Genomic DNA, 18253 nt, shown 5'->3' on the forward strand with positions numbered 1-18253 from the left:
TTACAAAGGACAACATTTAGATACATTCATTTAGTTATTTTTAGTATTTTTCTCTAATTAGAATTAGAATTTCATCACAGCAATTCACATTATAAATGTTTGTATTAAATGTCAACATATATTATCTATATGAAAATTTAACTCTAATTAGAGAATCACACCCAAATTACATTAGGAACACATACTGAGTCCACACTAACACACATCACAAGCACAAAGTTTTGGGTCAGCTAGCCATGGAAAGCAACAATGTCAGCACCCATAGAGGGGTTGCTCACAGTTGGTGCATCATACTTGCTGAACAACTTGTAGGATGAAATGAGGGAAAGCAAGACATAGAAAACAACAACAACAAATGTGATAGTTGTTGATGCAGTAACCTTATGACAAAATGGACCAAAAGACCTACAAGCTGAGCTCCATGCTGTTGCCATGTTTCCCTTTTCGGCCAGGTATAACACCTCTGCTGATGCAGCTCCAGCAGACAGGATTATGTACGTTAAAACCTAGGAAACCAAATGGAAACATGTTTATAAATTTTAAGTTGTCATGCATGCATGCTGTATATTGGTATTTTATCATGTTATATATGGTCAAAATTGTCTTGATACTTTCTTCTTCTTCTTTTGCTACAGTTAATACTTTTTTCCTTCTAACATAATTTAAGGTTGCTACCCCTTCCTGCCTCTGGTTGACTTTAATTCATTTTGCCAATTAAAATTCCAAATTTTAAAGTTTTTTTTAATGAATGACACTTAGAAACGTTTAGTTTTATGGATTTCTTTTTATTTTTTGCTAATTTCCTCTAAGAAATATATGTGTGTTACCCTTTAAAATTATTTTAATATAAATGAATTTCTTGAGAAAAGTGAGCGATACAAGAGAGTAAACCATGGGCAAATCTTTGAAGTATGTTCACCCCTCTAATTAAGCACGTCATTCAGAATTGAACTCGCCACCATATTGATCAACATGCATTGGTATGAAATTGGGCATAAAAAGTTTGGATTTAAATAAGTTTTATTCCCACGGAAATTTGTGATTTTCCTATTTGGGCCTCTATTTTTTTCTTGCTTTCAAATTAATCATTCCAAAAATAATTTTCTCTATTAAATTGTCTATTTCTACACAATATATATATATATATATATATATATATATATATATATATATATATATATATATCTTAAATTTCTCTTTTTTCCTGCTTTCTACATAATTAAAAAAAATGTATTTCTTTTCAATTATATTCTTACATAGCAATTTAAAAAGTTATTTTATTTTCTATTTTTTTCTTTTTACATTTTTCCATCCACTTTTCTTTCTAATAGCTTAGGATATATAATGAGTTGCTAAAATACAAAATGGTCCACTCTCTCACAGAGTGTACTTAATTATTCATTGTCCCACATCACCTACTCAAGAGTCCTAATTAAGAATAACCAAACCTATAAACATATTCGATCTATTTAAAATTATTGTATATTTTTAATTCTTTCAGAAAAACTTTTGATATTTTAGAAATTAAGATTTGGTAAAATCTTTTTTGTTAACTAGATTTTCACTTCATAATTACACCTAATGTGTCTATTAAGTATTAACTGTATTTTATCACCTTCAGTTCTCACCTATATATATATATATATATATATATATATATATATCGTTTTTATTTCATTGATACATCTTTTCTTAACTATCATTAGTTAATTAATTAATAATTTTTTTAATCAAGATATATCAATATTTTACTCCGATAATTTTTAAAACAGGGTTTGTTTGTGTGAAAGGATTTTAAAACAGAGGGTAGTACCAGTTAAAATCATTTAATGTTACGAAAAATCTCTCAAAAGAATCATTTAATGTTATCAAAAATCTCTGGATTTTTCTGAAGTTCTCTGATGTTTGGTTGTACCTAAGAATATAATTAACTTTTTAAGGCAAAAAACAAGATTTTATTAAATGGCATAGATGGAGCACATGTGTCCAAATATTACCTAGGAATATCATTAAGTTTTATTAATTTGTCATCTATTTTAAAATTAAAAAAAAAGGTTATTGAAAATGTAACATTTATTATTAATAATACATTTTCACTATGATTTTTAACATTTTTGGTTTAAACAAAACCGATATCATTTCCATTTATTTCGAATGCTCAAATAGCTTAAAGATCACGATAATCCGTATATTAAGTTATTAACTCACTCTTAATTAATGGCCTTCATATATTTTATATAAAAAAACTATTAGGTATTTCGCATTAATGCTGAACAACCAGTATTGGAGTGCTTGTTTGTCAAAAAAACCAGTATTGGAGTGCTTATCCTTTAATTTTGGCAAATTTCATTCACATATGCACAATAAGAAGGAATTAAAGTGAGAAGACCTGGTCAAGCACAAAGAAAGTCCAAGCTATATGCATGCTCGACAGACGAGGCAAAGCAACAAAAATGGCTGAAAATAATGAATATCCTGCACAAATGCCATTGGCATGCACCAAATACCTGCAAAATACCGAATCCAGAGGTCAAAATTAGTTTCGGTTCATCATTTCTATATATACTAATGCTATTATTAACGATTGTGTTAAATATAGTTTTAATTTCCTTAAAAATATATGTTTAATCTCAACAAGCAAATAAGGTATGATTTGTTTTTGGTTTTTCAAAAAATAATTATCTCCTTTTAATCTTTTACTTATAGAAATGTGTCATGTGTGTCTCTATTTTCATAAACCTAGAGAGTAATAAGAGTGTTTTTTATATAAAAAAACATGAGAAATTAAACAGATGATTATTTTTTTAGAGACTAAAAACAAATATTTTTAGAACAAAATTTGAATATAGTTTTCTAAATATTATTGTTGTACACTGCCAAAAAGAAAGTATAATTAGTGTTGTTCAGCAACCAAAACTAAAATTTAATTTGTCTCCAAAACTAGTATAACAAAGATAAATATTAAGGATTATCGAGATAAAAACTTATTAATCCTGTTAATTAGAATATCCCCAAACTTCTAAGTTTCATCTTACCGATACAACCCTAAATTCTTTGCTTCTCAAGCCACAACAACCCCAGCTATCAAAACCAGCGAGTGATAATATATTTACATATCTAATATCAATTTTTGTAAAGCAAAAACGAAAAAGAAAGAAAGAAAGTGTATAAATCTGTGTGGTGACTAGATTGAGATACGTACCTGAAAGCACCAAGGTCGGTGTAGCTAACAGAGCCATACTTATTTTCCTGAGAGTTCTTGAGCATAATTACAAGAGCTGTGACACAAAGACCAATGGGGAACAAACGCAAGAAGGTCTCCACAACACGTAGGTTGCTATCAATATAGCCTTCAAATTCCTTATCGGACCCTTCAGGTCCTATGAGTTGCTTGCAAGATCTCGAAGTTTCAAGCACTCCACTTCTCTCTTCCATAACTATTGTGTTTGTTTCTCTACTTAGTTATTAGCTAGTCGTGTATGTATTTGCAAATTGCAAAGTGAAGTGAATCAATGTGATGTGATATATACCCGATGAAACAATGGCCTAGGCCAGCAGGGCAATCACAGCATTGAATGTACATCATGTCATTGAAGGGAAGCCACTCATTCCCAAGGGAGTTGCCAAATACTAGTCTAACTAGAAAAGAACTTTCCACTCACACAAGTCATTGGTCATAGTATTAGATTCAAGTTTTTTAAACAAAAAAAGTAGTATTCAAATATCCAGCATTTTAAGAGAAAAATATTAATACAATAGATGATGAGACATGATAAAAAAAAAGAAAATTAAAATTATTAATAAGGTATTCTAGAAATATTTAAATATAAGAACTCTTTCTTAAATAAGGTATAAATTCAAGGTTTATAAATAAAAAAATATGATTTAAAGAGGAAAATTTCAATAAATATAATCAATTAAATTTTTAAATAAAAATTAATCATAAAAAAATATCTTACACCAATAGTGATCCAAATTAGGTCCTTCCTTTCCTTTCTTTGTTGTCTAAGTAACTCGCTAGTTTTAGCGTTTGCCCAAACCATCAAGGCATATCAACTAGTGTATCACTTTTTATTTTCATGCGTCAATGTCAAGTTATATTAACTCGTGGTCTTTACTAATAAGAATGGGGAAAATTAAATGCCCATTTCATTTTAGGCGGATTAGGTAGAAAAAGAGAAAGATAGGAGGAAAAAAAAATAAAAATAAGACTGAATATGATTTTGATCCTTACAAAATTCCCTTCTTTTTATTTTAATCTTTATATAAAAAATATGAAATTATTATTTTTATTTTTTTATTGTCATGTGACACAATATGTTAACTGTTTATTGTTTAATGGAAAGTTAAATGGTCATCCCAAATGTCTGTGATGTTATGTCAACAAGTGACACCAATTTTTTTCTTCTAAATTCTTAGACTAATGTTATTTGTCTACCTTAAATGTTATAGGGATCAAAGATAATAATTTTATATTTTGAAGGATGAAAACCAAAGTATTTTATAGAGGCTAAAGTCAAAATTCACACATTTTTATAAGGACCAAAAATGGTGATTTTAAATTTTAAAAATAAAAAGTAAAGATTTTTTTATACAAAAATCTAACTTGTGACACACTTAATTTATAGGATTTAAAACAACAATATAATGAAGAAAAAAAAGAGAAATGAAAAAAAATCGAATGAAAATAAAATGAAAAGGAATTAAAGTATATATATATAAATATATATATATATATATATATATATATATATATATATATATATATATATATATAATTTGCTATAAAGAAAACTAAGGGTAGTGCCGGTGGCTGTGACTGAATGGGACGTGATATGATACGACGATTGTGAGTAATTAATTATGGAAGGGACGTGACATTGAATTTAAGCTTAGACCGTAGGAAGGTGAGTCGGCTACTTATTTGTTTAGGTAAAAAGAAAAGAAAAATGTCACGGTTCTACCTATTTGTTCTAATTAACAGCTGATTTGATGGAGAAATAAGAGAAAAAGAGATAAGTTATATATAAAAAATAATCATTTATTGCTTTGTCTTATGAAGAGTCTATTTGGTTATGGCACGAATTCTTAAATGAGTTAGATCACATTGAAGCAAACTCACATTCATCAAACTCCGTTTTCACTTTATGAAACAGTTTGGCAGTGTGATCGATCAAAGAAAGAATAATTCCTTTCAGGTCATAGTATCTTTCCGAGTTTGTGTATGTTTAGGGGGTGATTCCCCATTTTGGATCACTTTTACAAATTATTTTTTAAAATAAATCTGTTACCAAAATTTTTATTAACATGAATCTATTTTTATCAAATATTAAATCAAATTAAAAGGTTGACCATGTGACATATCATGGGAGCTTCACAGATAAAACAACTACTTACAATAATTATTTCATTCCGATTATTATAGTAATTTCTAGGTTGTCACCTCAGACGATAATTACTACTTCAATCACTTTTTACGAAGTAGTAATTTTTATTTGTGACTTCAAGTACAACAGTACCATAAAATAGCAAATAAGAATTACTATTTCAATCATTTTTTGTGCTGATACATTAAGGAAATGAAAATTCTTATTTGCTGATTTGTAGCAGTTTCATTAAAAGTATATTTTTTATTTTATTTTTTATACATCAAGTGTAATATTTATATTTGTCAGCATATAGATTTTGTTGTGCATTTTTTATTATTATAGAATTTGATTTAAATTTTTTTGTCTATTTGCATTTTATATTATTTGCAGTTAATTTTGTATTATTTGTATATTATGTATCTTATTTTTAAAAAAAAATTGTTACTTTTTTACAAATACACAAAAAAAATTACTAGTAAAAACAAAAATTCAATTTACAGAATAATTTAAAAAATTACAAGTAATAAGATACATCATAAGCCCCCTTCACAAAGGATTCTTCTTATATTAGTTGCATAACATGCTAGTTATATATGTAAAAAAAATGACACTATTTATTAAATCTAATTAAAGAGTCTTATAATAAATCATGGTGAGTTCTTAGTTTCTTACAAAAACTACTTCTATTTTAACATGAATATACTCTTCCTAAAGATATGAGGATTCAAATTCCTTAACAAGTTGTTTTCCTTAGTCATAATTGACCATGATGCACTAATCTATATCCTTGAAAAGCACGGTTAGTACTGAGGACATTTAGCATTGTATATTTCATAGTTAATTAGGTACGGATAGGTAGGGTTTCACTTTATTCTTCCTCACTTCAATTTTTCACATAAAGCTTTTGTTAGGGATGTTACTTATGACAGATAGACAATCATAACTTAATTAGTCGTAATTGTACACTTACAATAAAATCCAACTTTTCTGGCCGAAAAGAATCAAATTCAATGCTGGAGCGAGTTAGGTTTTACTTTTATTGGTATGAAACTGGATGCTAAAATAATTCTTACTTTTATTGGTATGAAACTGGATGCTAAAATAATTCTTACTGTTATTGGTATGAATCTGGCTACTATAAAATTACAAGCAGTTAATTCTACATCCACATTTTGTATACAATAAGGTATGATATCGATAAAGATAGATAGATAGTGAAATTGAGGCAATATATATTAACCATAAACATGTATGTGATGATAGCCAGAGGAAGCCATTCAAGTGAAAGTGAAAGTTGGTTCTTTAACAATTCCACCAACTTTAACACCATTCATCCATTAAGAATTTAGAGTTAACAGACCTCAATCCTTCTAAATGGCTTAATATATATAGAAATCGTGCTTGATGTAGAACAGATCCATAGTATTATTAGTACTTTTTACCCCCTCACGTAAAACATATATAGGAAGCTAATAACATCATAGTGGAGATTGAAAATAGCTGAAGATTTTGAAATTAATGAACTCTTCTTCTATATATGTTTCTTGCTACCATGAAAAATATATTGAAGTATTCCAATTAAAATTTTAGTAAAGCTATTCATATATTGAAAATACTATTTTATTAACAATTAGTATTATAATATTTAGTGTTTTCTTAATACTTGTGTTTGTTATTATTGATGAGGTTATAATTTTAATTAAAACTAAAATAACTGAAGAAATAATATTTGAATTGATTAAGTTTTTAGTTCTTAAACTTTTTTCGAATTTGATTTTTAGACTCTAAATAAAAATTTGACTAATTGTGGTCCTTCAACTTTTTTTCATTAAATTTTATAGTTCCTAAATAAAAGTCTTACCGGTCAAGATTCTTATAAACTTTTGAAAAATTTTAGAATGTTCTTCGTACTCAAGCAAAATACCTTTTAAAAAATTCAGTTTTTAGAATGTTCTTCGTACTTTTTATTCTCCTAGCGAGTTGCAAACTTCCCCCAGTTCGTAAGCCTGGTGCATTAAAACTTCCGCTATTACCTCTGAAATGCCTTTTTAACCTTTTGGATTGGTTAATTCGGAAACCAAATTGGTGCAAGAATAAATTTTAGGTGCAGGAAGCTATAGCTAGACCTTTTGTTAACCTAGACTAACGGGCCCATAGCATTTACAGCCCAAAATAAGCCGAAAATTATATATGTTTAGTTGTGCCACCGAAACTGCAATGTAGTGAACTAAAGGCTCCTTTTATACTTGGTAAAATTAGTTGGTAATTAAAAGTTGAATTATAAGTGTTTGATAAAATTATTTATTGAAGTAGTTGAAAAATAAAAAATTATATAAATGGATAAAATTATATCTTAACTAAAAATATTAAAAAGGAAATTTAATAAATATTTAAGGACAAAAAGGGAATAAAAATAAAAATCTAGAAGCCAACAACTACCGTTTTAAAAATGTTATATTAAGTAGTGTCATAAAAAGATGTTAAAAACTACTAAAAAACTTATTTACCAAATCGTCAAACAAATTTTTTAACAAGTAAAAAAAGTTAAAAATCAACTAAAATATTTTGCTAAACACACTCTTATTTCCATAGCTCAAACTAAAAAGGATACCCATTATTTATAACCTATATTTATAAAAAGGTTAAAATATATTTGTGATCTCTAATAAATACCCAAATTTTGTGTTTGTTAATTTTGTTCTTTACATGGAGTCCCTAATAAAATAATAATTTTGTTTTTGATCCTTAATACTTTTTTTAGTTTCTCATAAATTAGAAAATTTTATATTTACTCCTTGATAATTTTTTTTATTTGTTATTAGTATTTTTTAAAGGGACTAATAGCAATTGAATTTTTTTTACTAGGAATAACTCATCAGGGATTAAAGAAAATTGTCAATGACCAAAAATAAATTTTTTGTTTTATTAGGAGGAGAAAACAAAGAAAATAATTATTAGAGGACAAACACAAAATTTGAATATTTATTAGAGATTATAAACATATTTTAATAAAAATATTATCATGTTATTGATGTGAAATATCCACTAATTTTGTTAACAATTAATTTCTGTAAAAAAACTTAATTGATCACATTTAGTAAGATTTTTTTCTTTTAATCACATGTATTTTCATATATAAGACCGAACTCAAAACCTTACTTAAAAAGATCAATTGTATTAACTTAAACCAAACTACTTGGTATTTATATCTATAATATATTATTAAAGGAAACAACTCTATTTGGATTTCACATTCTTTTGTTTATTTTACCTCTAATTTGCACATGACTAAAAATTAAAGAACTACTTATATATGGACATAAACTAGTACCCAAAGTATAAACATGTATTAAATAGAAAATTTAATAATAAAAAAAATACTTTTTTTAGTTTTTTCTATTTTATATTCAAAAATTACCAATCATGCTCTCCTCCAAGATAGCTTTTGCCATTAGTGCTTTGCCCAAATTGGCAATTGATGAATGGTTTCACAAAAATATTTACCATTAAATATCTTCATGCCTTAATGTTACGAAGATAGCCTATAGCATCGATCCTCGCTTACTTGTTTTAATTCTCTCCAAACGGGAATGAAATCAAATGTTTTTCGAATGTTAAATTCTAGAATGCTTTTCAATTTCAAGTACTTAAGCCCATACGGTTGGCCCAAAAGTGTAAAAATCAAAAAAGGAATATTTTCCTAGGACATCTAGATCATTTTCTTGTCAACAAATCTTTGATTTCAGTCCATGTATCGACTCTCATATTATTATGATATAATATAAGTTCCTTTTATTTATTTTTTAAAAAAACGGGACTTAGATAACCCACTTAAGATCTTAAGAAGAAAGGTATAAGTGGAGTTTTAATAAATTGGTAAATTTGGGCTCACCCCAAACCAGAAAAGAAAAAAAAAAAACTGTTGCTTTTCGGCTAAATAGATATATGCTCATTTCCTTAACTTATAAATAAATGAGTATTTTATACCGTAAGTATATAAATTATTTTCTCAACATTTATAAAACAACTCCAAAATAACAAATTTAGTATATATTTTCATATATATTTTGTACATATCCAAATATTCAAACCTAAAACTTGTTACATGTACTTTTGTAAAACAATATTATTATTTCTCATTCTAATTATAAAAATGAAATTACTATTCAACTTACTAGCCTTTTTTATTTTTAATAGTGATATGCTTTGACTATTGAACTTACAGAATGACCTACCTACCAACAATATTGTAGCGCAATTACAAAGATCTATATGTTAGACAACAATTGTAAAGAATTAACTTAATAACATTTATGAGTTGTGAAAGTAATGTTATCAAATTGACCAAATTGACTAAATTAATATGATAAATTGACCGGAATTGCTGAACTTAATTTAATAAAGACACTTCAAGAGACTAATAAGAAACTTACTAAATTTAGAAGATCAAAATAAAACAAATTTTAAAAAAAAAATCAGATGATATTTTAACATAGTTATACTTGATACAAGGACTTCACCCTTATCCAAACTCCTTGTCAATTTCACAATCCACGCACTACCCCTTGATCTTCACACTTTTTTTTCTTAATAATAATAATAATAATTTTTTTTTTTTAGAATCATGTTTTCGTTTTTACAATGTTTTTTTTTTTCTTATACGAAATTATGTATAAACATTTTTGTTGGGTTTTGAATCCATCGAAGAAGCGCCATATTTAATGTGTCGTTATCAACATATACTTACAAATTTAAGTTTGTTTAATCTTAATTTAATAAACAAAATATCTTTAATTGAAGAAAAATCATATAGTGGCAATTTATATTTTATTGTGAAATTCTCCTAAAATACATTTAATATTTTATAAAGAAATTTTTAAACAAAAGGTAAATTCATTCATCATCTTAAAAATATTAAAATACTTAATATTTTTAATTAATAAAATAAAAATAGTAAAAAATGTTACCGGAGAATTTACATATTACAATTATTCCTACTATACTCAAAATAATATAACACTTTTAATTAATTAAATTCAAAAACTGTACATTCTCAGTTTGATAACATTTTTTTATAAAAATATATAATTTTAATTAAACGTAACAGAATATATATATATTTTTTATTTTAACTTGCATTAAACATCATTAAATTATTTGTAGTTGTGTCAAGTGTTCTAACTCACTTGGTTAGATAAAATATATAAATTATTGTTGTAAATTTTGATACTTTTTACGATTTTCATATATATATATATATATATATATATATATATATATATATATATATATATATATATATATATATATATATATATATATATATATATATATATATATATAAACCGCCTATCCAAACCTGGCACTAGCTAGGGTGAAGGATGACATGGGACTGGGAGTTTCAGTTAACGGGAACAAGAAATATCAATTTCGGATAAAGCCGAATCTTACTCTCTCTGTCCAAAAAGATTATGATAAAATAGATAATACGAGTTAAAAAAATAACACTAATCTTATCCAACATCTTATAAAGTCTTGCTTATAAACCATCCAACCTTGTGATTCTATTTAAAGCCCACAGCTTTAGATCAGAGAAAAGTGCATACATGTTTCTTTCCACCCATTGAGTGCTAGCTAGATACAAATCGTTGCGTGTGGTTCATTGATTAATTGGGAAGAAGTATAAAAAAGTTGAGACATAAAACCCCCAAAAGGGTACTTAAGAAACAAGATTTGTTAGGAGATGGAACAGCTAAAGTATAAGGTTGGCCAAGGTGATGATAATAACAACAAAGGACAAGTTGATGAGTATGGTCTTGTTCGTTCTTTTTCTTCTGAGTCTGAATCTGGAATTTCAAGTGGTTCATCATTGGATTCTGATTCATTTGAAGAAGTTACATCCCCTACTTCCTCTTCTTCTTCATCATCATCTGATCAACTTGTAACTGAACCGTTGAATGAAATGTCTTCTTTGTTTCAACAACTTCCCATCAAGTAAGCTTCTTTCTCCACCCCTTTAGTTCTTTATGTGATTTTGTTGAGTTTGCAATTTTTTTAACACAGTTGCTTAATTAGAAATAATTCTGAATATAATTTTTTAAATAACTATTACAAGATTCAATAACCGGCCGTTTAATTTCTATATACAATTAGAATAGTTTATACTATTAATTGATAAAAAAATCATTATAAACAAACATTTAAGATAATTATTATAAAATAAGCCCAATTAACTGATTAATGATTGTAATAATCATCTATATCATTTGTGCATATACTATTTTCTCAATCTAAGTAAAAAAAAACACTATTTATTGATTGAGTAAATACTGTTATGCATAACAATTGTAAAAAAGACCTCAGCAATTTAATTAAATTTTTTTGTTTTTGCTTCTAAAGTTTGTGTGTTTGATAATATTAATTAGGAGGGGAATTTCCAAGTATTACGAGGGGAAGGCACAGTCTTTCACTTCATTAGCAAAAGTGAGCAGCTTGGAGGATCTTGTCAAGCCAGAGAATCCATACAACAAGAAGTTGAAGACTTGTAGAAGCTATGGAGGGGTAATGGGTGAGACTCAGATAGCAAAGTGCAGTCCTAGTGCTATATCTATGCAGGGTTCTCAAAGGGGTTCATGTTCTTTTCTTATTGCAAATAGGAGCAGTGACAACATCATGGGTAGAAGACCCCCAATACCACCTCATAGATCTACCACTACCAGCTCCATTCCTAATCAAACTGCTTTGTTTGTTTGAAACGGATAAATAAAAACAAAGTTGAGATTGAAGGGTTGTTTTTTGTTCTTTTTGTAAATTAATGGTTGAGAGTTTTTGGTGTTAGAAATTTTCAGTCATAGTATGTAAAAATGTAATTAGCGGTCATATGATGTTGATTTACAGATCTAATTAGTTTCATTCTTCAAAGAAGGCGGATAAGAAGCTTAATTTTGATACATCCTCAGTTCATTAAATGGTAGTTATCACAATGAAAAATGTTTAATCTGTGATTACCAACGCTTTACAATTAAATTCTTGGATTTAAATTTTCATTTTAGTATTCAAGTTTTAAATATGTAAGTTGAATAAATACTACTTGTATTAATTATTGTTGGTTGTTCTAATTTAACTAGCAATATTGAATTTTTTTTAGAATTTAAGTTTTAAATATATAATTGGATTAAATACTTAAAAAAGAAAAAGAATTTTGTCCCTTATTGCATTTTACCTACTCGAGCAGAATTCATTACCGTAAAAGATACCCATTCTCTTTACTAAAAAATAAAAAAAGCAAACGTAAATATACAAACATGATAATGTGTATCTTTATAGTTCTAGTAATGTTCAATAATTGATAATCAGCTTAGTTTTCCTCTTTAAGAGTGTGAACCCATTAAACCTGAGCATCTAAATCGACCAACATTTTTATTTGAGTTATAAAAGAGTATGTAACATGGGTGTTGAAACGGACACCCTCTCTAGGTGTGATTAATGGTTGAAACTTGAGAGGGAATCTGATTTCAAAATGATGCAATTATAGCCTTGCCTTATAGTTTGAGAGAGAGGCCATGAAAAATACTCCCAAAAGCTTTGCGTGAGTGATAGGGAACTAATCAATCTAAACAGAGGAGGCTGAAATGAGAATTCCACAACTATTTATAATAACTCCACCACAACCTGCTTGATGATTTGATCCCGGAATAACACCATCCACCTAAGTGGAGGAGTTTGCCAAGGAATAGAATTTTGAATAAAAGCATCCAACGGGTTTCTCGTTAGAATATTTAAGTTAAAGTATTGCTATAGGTTCATACTCCTTTACTAAATTCAAAAAAAGGAGAGTAATGAGTATAATCTTTCGCTCAGACGATGTACTGATATATTCTATGGCGGAGGTTCGAAGAATAAGCAATTTATTTTGGGCCATTTTCACTTTGTTAGGTTCATTGGGGTTATTATTCGTTGCAATTTCCAGTTATCTTGGTATGGATTTGTTCTTTATTTCTGAGAAAATTAGTGATTTTTCTTTTATTCCGGACTTTATTTATTTTCCATTTATTCCTACCATCAAGTAAAAACTCCATTTTGTTAACTATTTCAAAAACTCCACCCTCCCTCTTCTCTTCCCCCTTTCGAACTCTCTTCTTCCTTCTCTCTTTCTTTCTCTTTTTCTCTTCTCCTCCCAACCTCTTTTTTCTTTCTTTTCTTTCCTTCCCCAATTCCTCTCCTTCCTAATCCTCCTCTTCCTCCTCCTTCTCCTCACCACGTTCAACTCTTTACCTTTTTCTTCTCCAACTCCCCAGAGGTATCATTTTTTTTTTCACAAATTCACCTTCAACGAAATCATGACTTTATTGTAGATGTAGCTACAACAAAATCATGATTTCGTTCATTTTTTTTTTTTTGAAAAAATGGGTAATAAAATCACGATTCTTTTGTGTATGTTAACATAATGAGTTTTGTTATCTTTTTTGTGTTTTTGGAAAACTACAATAGAACTTTGATTCCATTCTATTGTTTTCCAGCATCACAACGAAATCATGATTTTATGGTGCATTATGATGAAACACACAAGAAAATCGTGATTCTGTTATATTTTTTTATTACTTTTAAATAAATGTAGTTTATTTTATTTCATTGTCTTAGTTAAATATAGGTGTTTATTATGAATGATTACTAGCTTATTTTTTCATTTTTTTTAGATGCTTGCACGAAGCAGACATCATATGTTGTCGGATGTGACCCCTCGCAGGAAGGGGAAGATACTGTAGAGAAACGTCGTAGAATGACTGCATTGACATGCCAACATCGTGATGACGAGCAACAACAAGAGCAATAGCAGGTAGAGCCAGAGCCAACTATTGGTAGGATATGATCTCCATTTGGAGGATGTCCAATTGATTTGTCTCATCGTTTGTCTTATAAGGAACACTGTGTTGATCATGTTTGGATCCATTAGGAGCGCCCTTAGTTGAAGCTTGTCATCTATAAGTTCGGGCTTATGTGGACTGATCGGGTTAGCAGCCCTTGTTGCGGCATGGTATCCTGTAGCAAACAAGGACTTGGTAAATGTCTTTTTGGAGAGGTGGCATCAAGAGACATCTTCTTTCTATCTGCCTGTTGGAGAGATGACTATCACTTTGGATGATGTTCTTGTCTGTTGCACTTGCTTGTGACAAGCAGAACCATTGATCATATCTTCACTCTTTGAAAGAGATGGTGAAGAGAATGAAGATCTTGCTTATCACTTATCTGAAAATTTCAACAAAAACAAAGACTTTTATGAGAAAAAATGTAGGTGTCAAGATGAGGTTGATGTGGCTAGAAGATCCTAAGCCTATAATTATGAGCATAAAGACTTACGTAAGCATAAGCCACACTAAAGATCCCATTATTCCCATCATTGGTATGCTTTTGGTATTAGAGGGAGGAACAAGGACCTTAATTTTATTAACTAGCAAGATAAGGAAAAATAGAGGACGGCATTAACATTCCAATTACCATCATTCTCCACGAAGTGCCATACTTTTGAAGATGTTGATTGTTCATAATGTACACAGTAGTTTACCAAATTTGGGAATCCAAGCATACCTTAAAAGCTAGCTTTCTCTCTATCACTCAATCTCCAAGCTATGTTATTTAAGGAAATGATTCCAATTATAGCAAACCCCTCTCCAAAAATTTGAAGGAGCTTTAGTACATTAACAATGGGGATAGAATCATCACCACATTTATACTTAGCTCTAAGCCACTTGTGCCCAAGCCTTATCATCGTTCTTGCACAGATCCCACGAAGCTTTTGAGCATGAAGGCACTATTCACCTCCCTAGTAGATTTTATACCTAGACCTCCTAATAATTTGCGTTGACAAGTTTTTTGCCAAGCCAACGTATGAGTCCTCTTATGATGAGGCATATCTCCCCAAACGAAGTATTTTTGCCCGATGATGAGTATTTAAGTTAACTAAAATAAAGTAATTAAAAATGCATGTGGGCAAGTTGGATTCATAAAAATACTAATGAAATGTAAATTACTTTTACCATTTTTAATTAATAAAAAATACGTAATATTCATGATTGTTAATATACACATGCAAAACACATTCAATTGACGCATATTTTTAGAAAATTAAAAAATAATAAACAAATTTATAAAAATTATAATAATAAAAGTAAATTATAAAATTAATACCTGTATACGACATAATATATTAAACTAGTATATATATATATATATATATATATATATATATATATAACTTGCATAACTATTTTGATCATTTGAAAATATTTAATGATAAAATTATTAATATTTAACATATAAAAAAATTATTAAATGGATTAATTCTTCCAAAAGTTACTAGTAACTTAATCCTACTCAATACTCATTATGTTTTGTTTGAATAAAAAAAAAAATCTTATAATTTTTGGTTTTGAGCAACTTTCAACACTTACTTGAGGCCCAAGCAGCCCATTGGACCCAATTGATAGTGATGCGTCCCCCAACACAAACAAAACAAGCCTTGTCTTCTTTGCGCTTAACCTTGCCGGTTGCCGCGGCGAACGGGAAATGAGGGCACCGCACATATTTGAATTTGCATATTATCGAGTAAGATCACTTTTACCGTTACTTCTATATGTATGAATCAATAATTTCTTCTTCTTTCGTTTGATTAATTTGTGTTCTTGTTAGCAACCCCTTTCTAGCTTATGTTCATCTCTCCCCCATTCATCCATATAGGGTGTTTCTTGCGCGGTATTTGCACCGAATTTGCATGCTATTCTTACCAGAATTTAAAATTACTTTTGGATGCTACATTTGCAGAGTGATAAATGGGAATCGTGGTAGTGGGAAGGAGAGTAAGGAAAGTTGTGGTTATAGTGGGGTTGGCCTGTTCCTTAGGCTGGAACTGTCTCTTTGTTGTTTTTTTCTTGGTCACATTTATTCCTCGTTTTGCTGTTTCACATTCCAGAGTTTTCAGAACATTTTTTGGTTGTGGCTCTACTTTTCTTTTTAATCAAGGGGTTTTCCATGTCTGAGGAAGTAACAATTGAGTTTCTTTTATAATTTGTGGATTTAATGTTTATGGTGTTTCGGGATTCAGAATTGATCTTACTTTATCCTTTTTGTCTTCTTTCAAATTGAAGCTCAATCATCAATGGAATGAGCAAATTACAATATATGAGCACCTATAGAAACTGTTGTATGATAAAAGTTGAATGACTCTCCCTTTTGTGGAAACTATGAAGTATGTTTCATTATTTTTAAGTGTAAGTCTTGTTAAATTTTATTGGTTATATTCCCTGGCCTGGTGGCAGGAAAGGAGCTAGTATGCATCGCTTCCATATCGGGGACAAATTGTACACCAGGGTTTTTCATAGGGTTCTGAGTTCCATCTCTCTTCTTACCTTTCACTTTTTGACTATTTTTCCATGAACCCTATGGAAAACAACAGCAGCACAAATGCCACATCAAAACTACCCCGCAGAGCAAAAAGAAAAAAGAAGGGTCTGGGAGTAAATGTTGCTCAAGTAGCAGACAACACATCAGAATTCTCATTTGCTATAGCCAAAACTGCTGTTGCTCAAATCTGCCAATCAGTTGGATACAAAATCTCCAAACACCATGCTCTTGAAGCCTTAACTAATGTTTCCACAAGATATATGGAAGCCATTGTGAGGTCAGCTTCCTCTTTTGCCAATGCCTCCAATCGTACCGACTCCAACCTCTTTGACCTCATCAATGGCATTCATGATCTGTGTTCTGTTCTAGGATTTCCTGGTGGTTCAATGATACACAAAAGTAACCTGCTGGGGTCTTCAGCTCTAAAAGAGATTATGAATTTTGTCAACCTCTCTAACAAAATTCCATTTGCTAAACCAATTCCATTCAGAAATGTTTCTGAAGTAACCATTGATTCTGGTACATCAATGTGCTTATCTAAGCAAGCGAAAACTCACATACCAAGATGGCTCCCAGATTTTCCCAAGGAAAACTGTAATCGGGTTTTGGTTAAGGAGAGGAAATGTGATGAAAAATTGTGGGAACATTTACTTGCTGCGGAGGAAAACAGTGGCTTATTACGTAGCAATGACATTAATGGAAAAGAAGGTAAAAACGCAAGGATGGAATTGCCAAAGGGAAGAGAAAGAATGAAGTTTAAAATTAGAGGGGAGAAGAAGAAGCATGGTGGATTGGGTGTGAATATGATGAATGGGGATTGTAAAGGAAAAACGAGTGTCTTGGAATTATGACAAAATCAATGATTGTATGGTTAAGGAAAATGATGAAGAAAGATAGCATAATTGTTATGGAAATGAAATGATGTTTGTAACTGTTGTGTAAGCTCAGAATATGAAAGAAGAGACTGACATGAAATCAAATGAAAATTTAGTGCAGTCTAGTTTTGACCAAGCTTCATGTTTTTGAGAGTTTTGTTTCGGTGGAGTGGAATGGGACCGATTCCTAGATTATGGCTTGATTATGAAACTTATCTTCCAAAGAAAATGATTTGTTTGCAAATTCTTTTTCGAATATTGTAGCTAAGTCTAGCCCATTACTGCATATTAGATTTTTTCGATTCAACTCTTTTGGACAATATATTCTAAAATCGGAGACGAACAGTCATTAAATTAAACCCTAAAGGTACTAAATTATAAATAAAATAACTAAAAAAGGGTACTAAATTATTATTTATTAGCTGCTTTTGGGGTTTCTTCTTCTGACTTTCTATTTGTAATAGACTATTAGTCTACTTGGACTCAGTTTCAGATGAAGATGAAGGGTGTTACTATTGATCGTTACAAAATTATTGTTGGTTCTTATTAGTCAAATACAATTACCCAAATATCCTTTAAACATTTCACCTCACCCCTTTTCATCCCACGACT

At 29.3% G+C, this 18253-nt stretch overlaps 2 protein-coding genes and 1 pseudogene across 2 annotated transcripts; 2 read left to right on the forward strand and 1 right to left on the reverse strand.

The window, feature by feature from the left end:
- Positions 1–98: 98 nt before the first annotated feature.
- On the reverse strand, positions 99–3489 carry LOC100306316 (CASP-like protein 2A1). Its single transcript, NM_001354462.1, is given in 3 exon segments — positions 99–506; positions 2390–2507; positions 3203–3489. Coding segments are annotated over 3 exon segments (627 nt in total). The 5' UTR covers positions 3436–3489; the 3' UTR covers positions 99–230.
- A 7427-nt stretch (positions 3490–10916) lies between these two features.
- Positions 10917–12290, forward strand: LOC100785868 (uncharacterized; annotated as a pseudogene).
- Positions 12291–15859: 3569 nt separating this feature from the next.
- On the forward strand, positions 15860–17777 carry LOC102667709 (transcription initiation factor TFIID subunit 8). Its single transcript, XM_014766523.3, has 2 exons — positions 15860–15971; positions 16682–17777. Exon 2 carries the CDS (start codon positions 16796–16798, stop codon positions 17615–17617), a length of 822 nt encoding a protein of 273 aa, XP_014622009.1. The 5' UTR covers positions 15860–15971; positions 16682–16795; the 3' UTR covers positions 17618–17777.
- The last annotated feature ends 476 nt before the right edge of the window (positions 17778–18253 follow it).

This window comes from Glycine max, chromosome 14 (genome assembly GCF_000004515.6).
Source record: "Glycine max cultivar Williams 82 chromosome 14, Glycine_max_v4.0, whole genome shotgun sequence".
Lineage (NCBI taxonomy): Eukaryota > Viridiplantae > Streptophyta > Magnoliopsida > Fabales > Fabaceae > Glycine > Glycine max.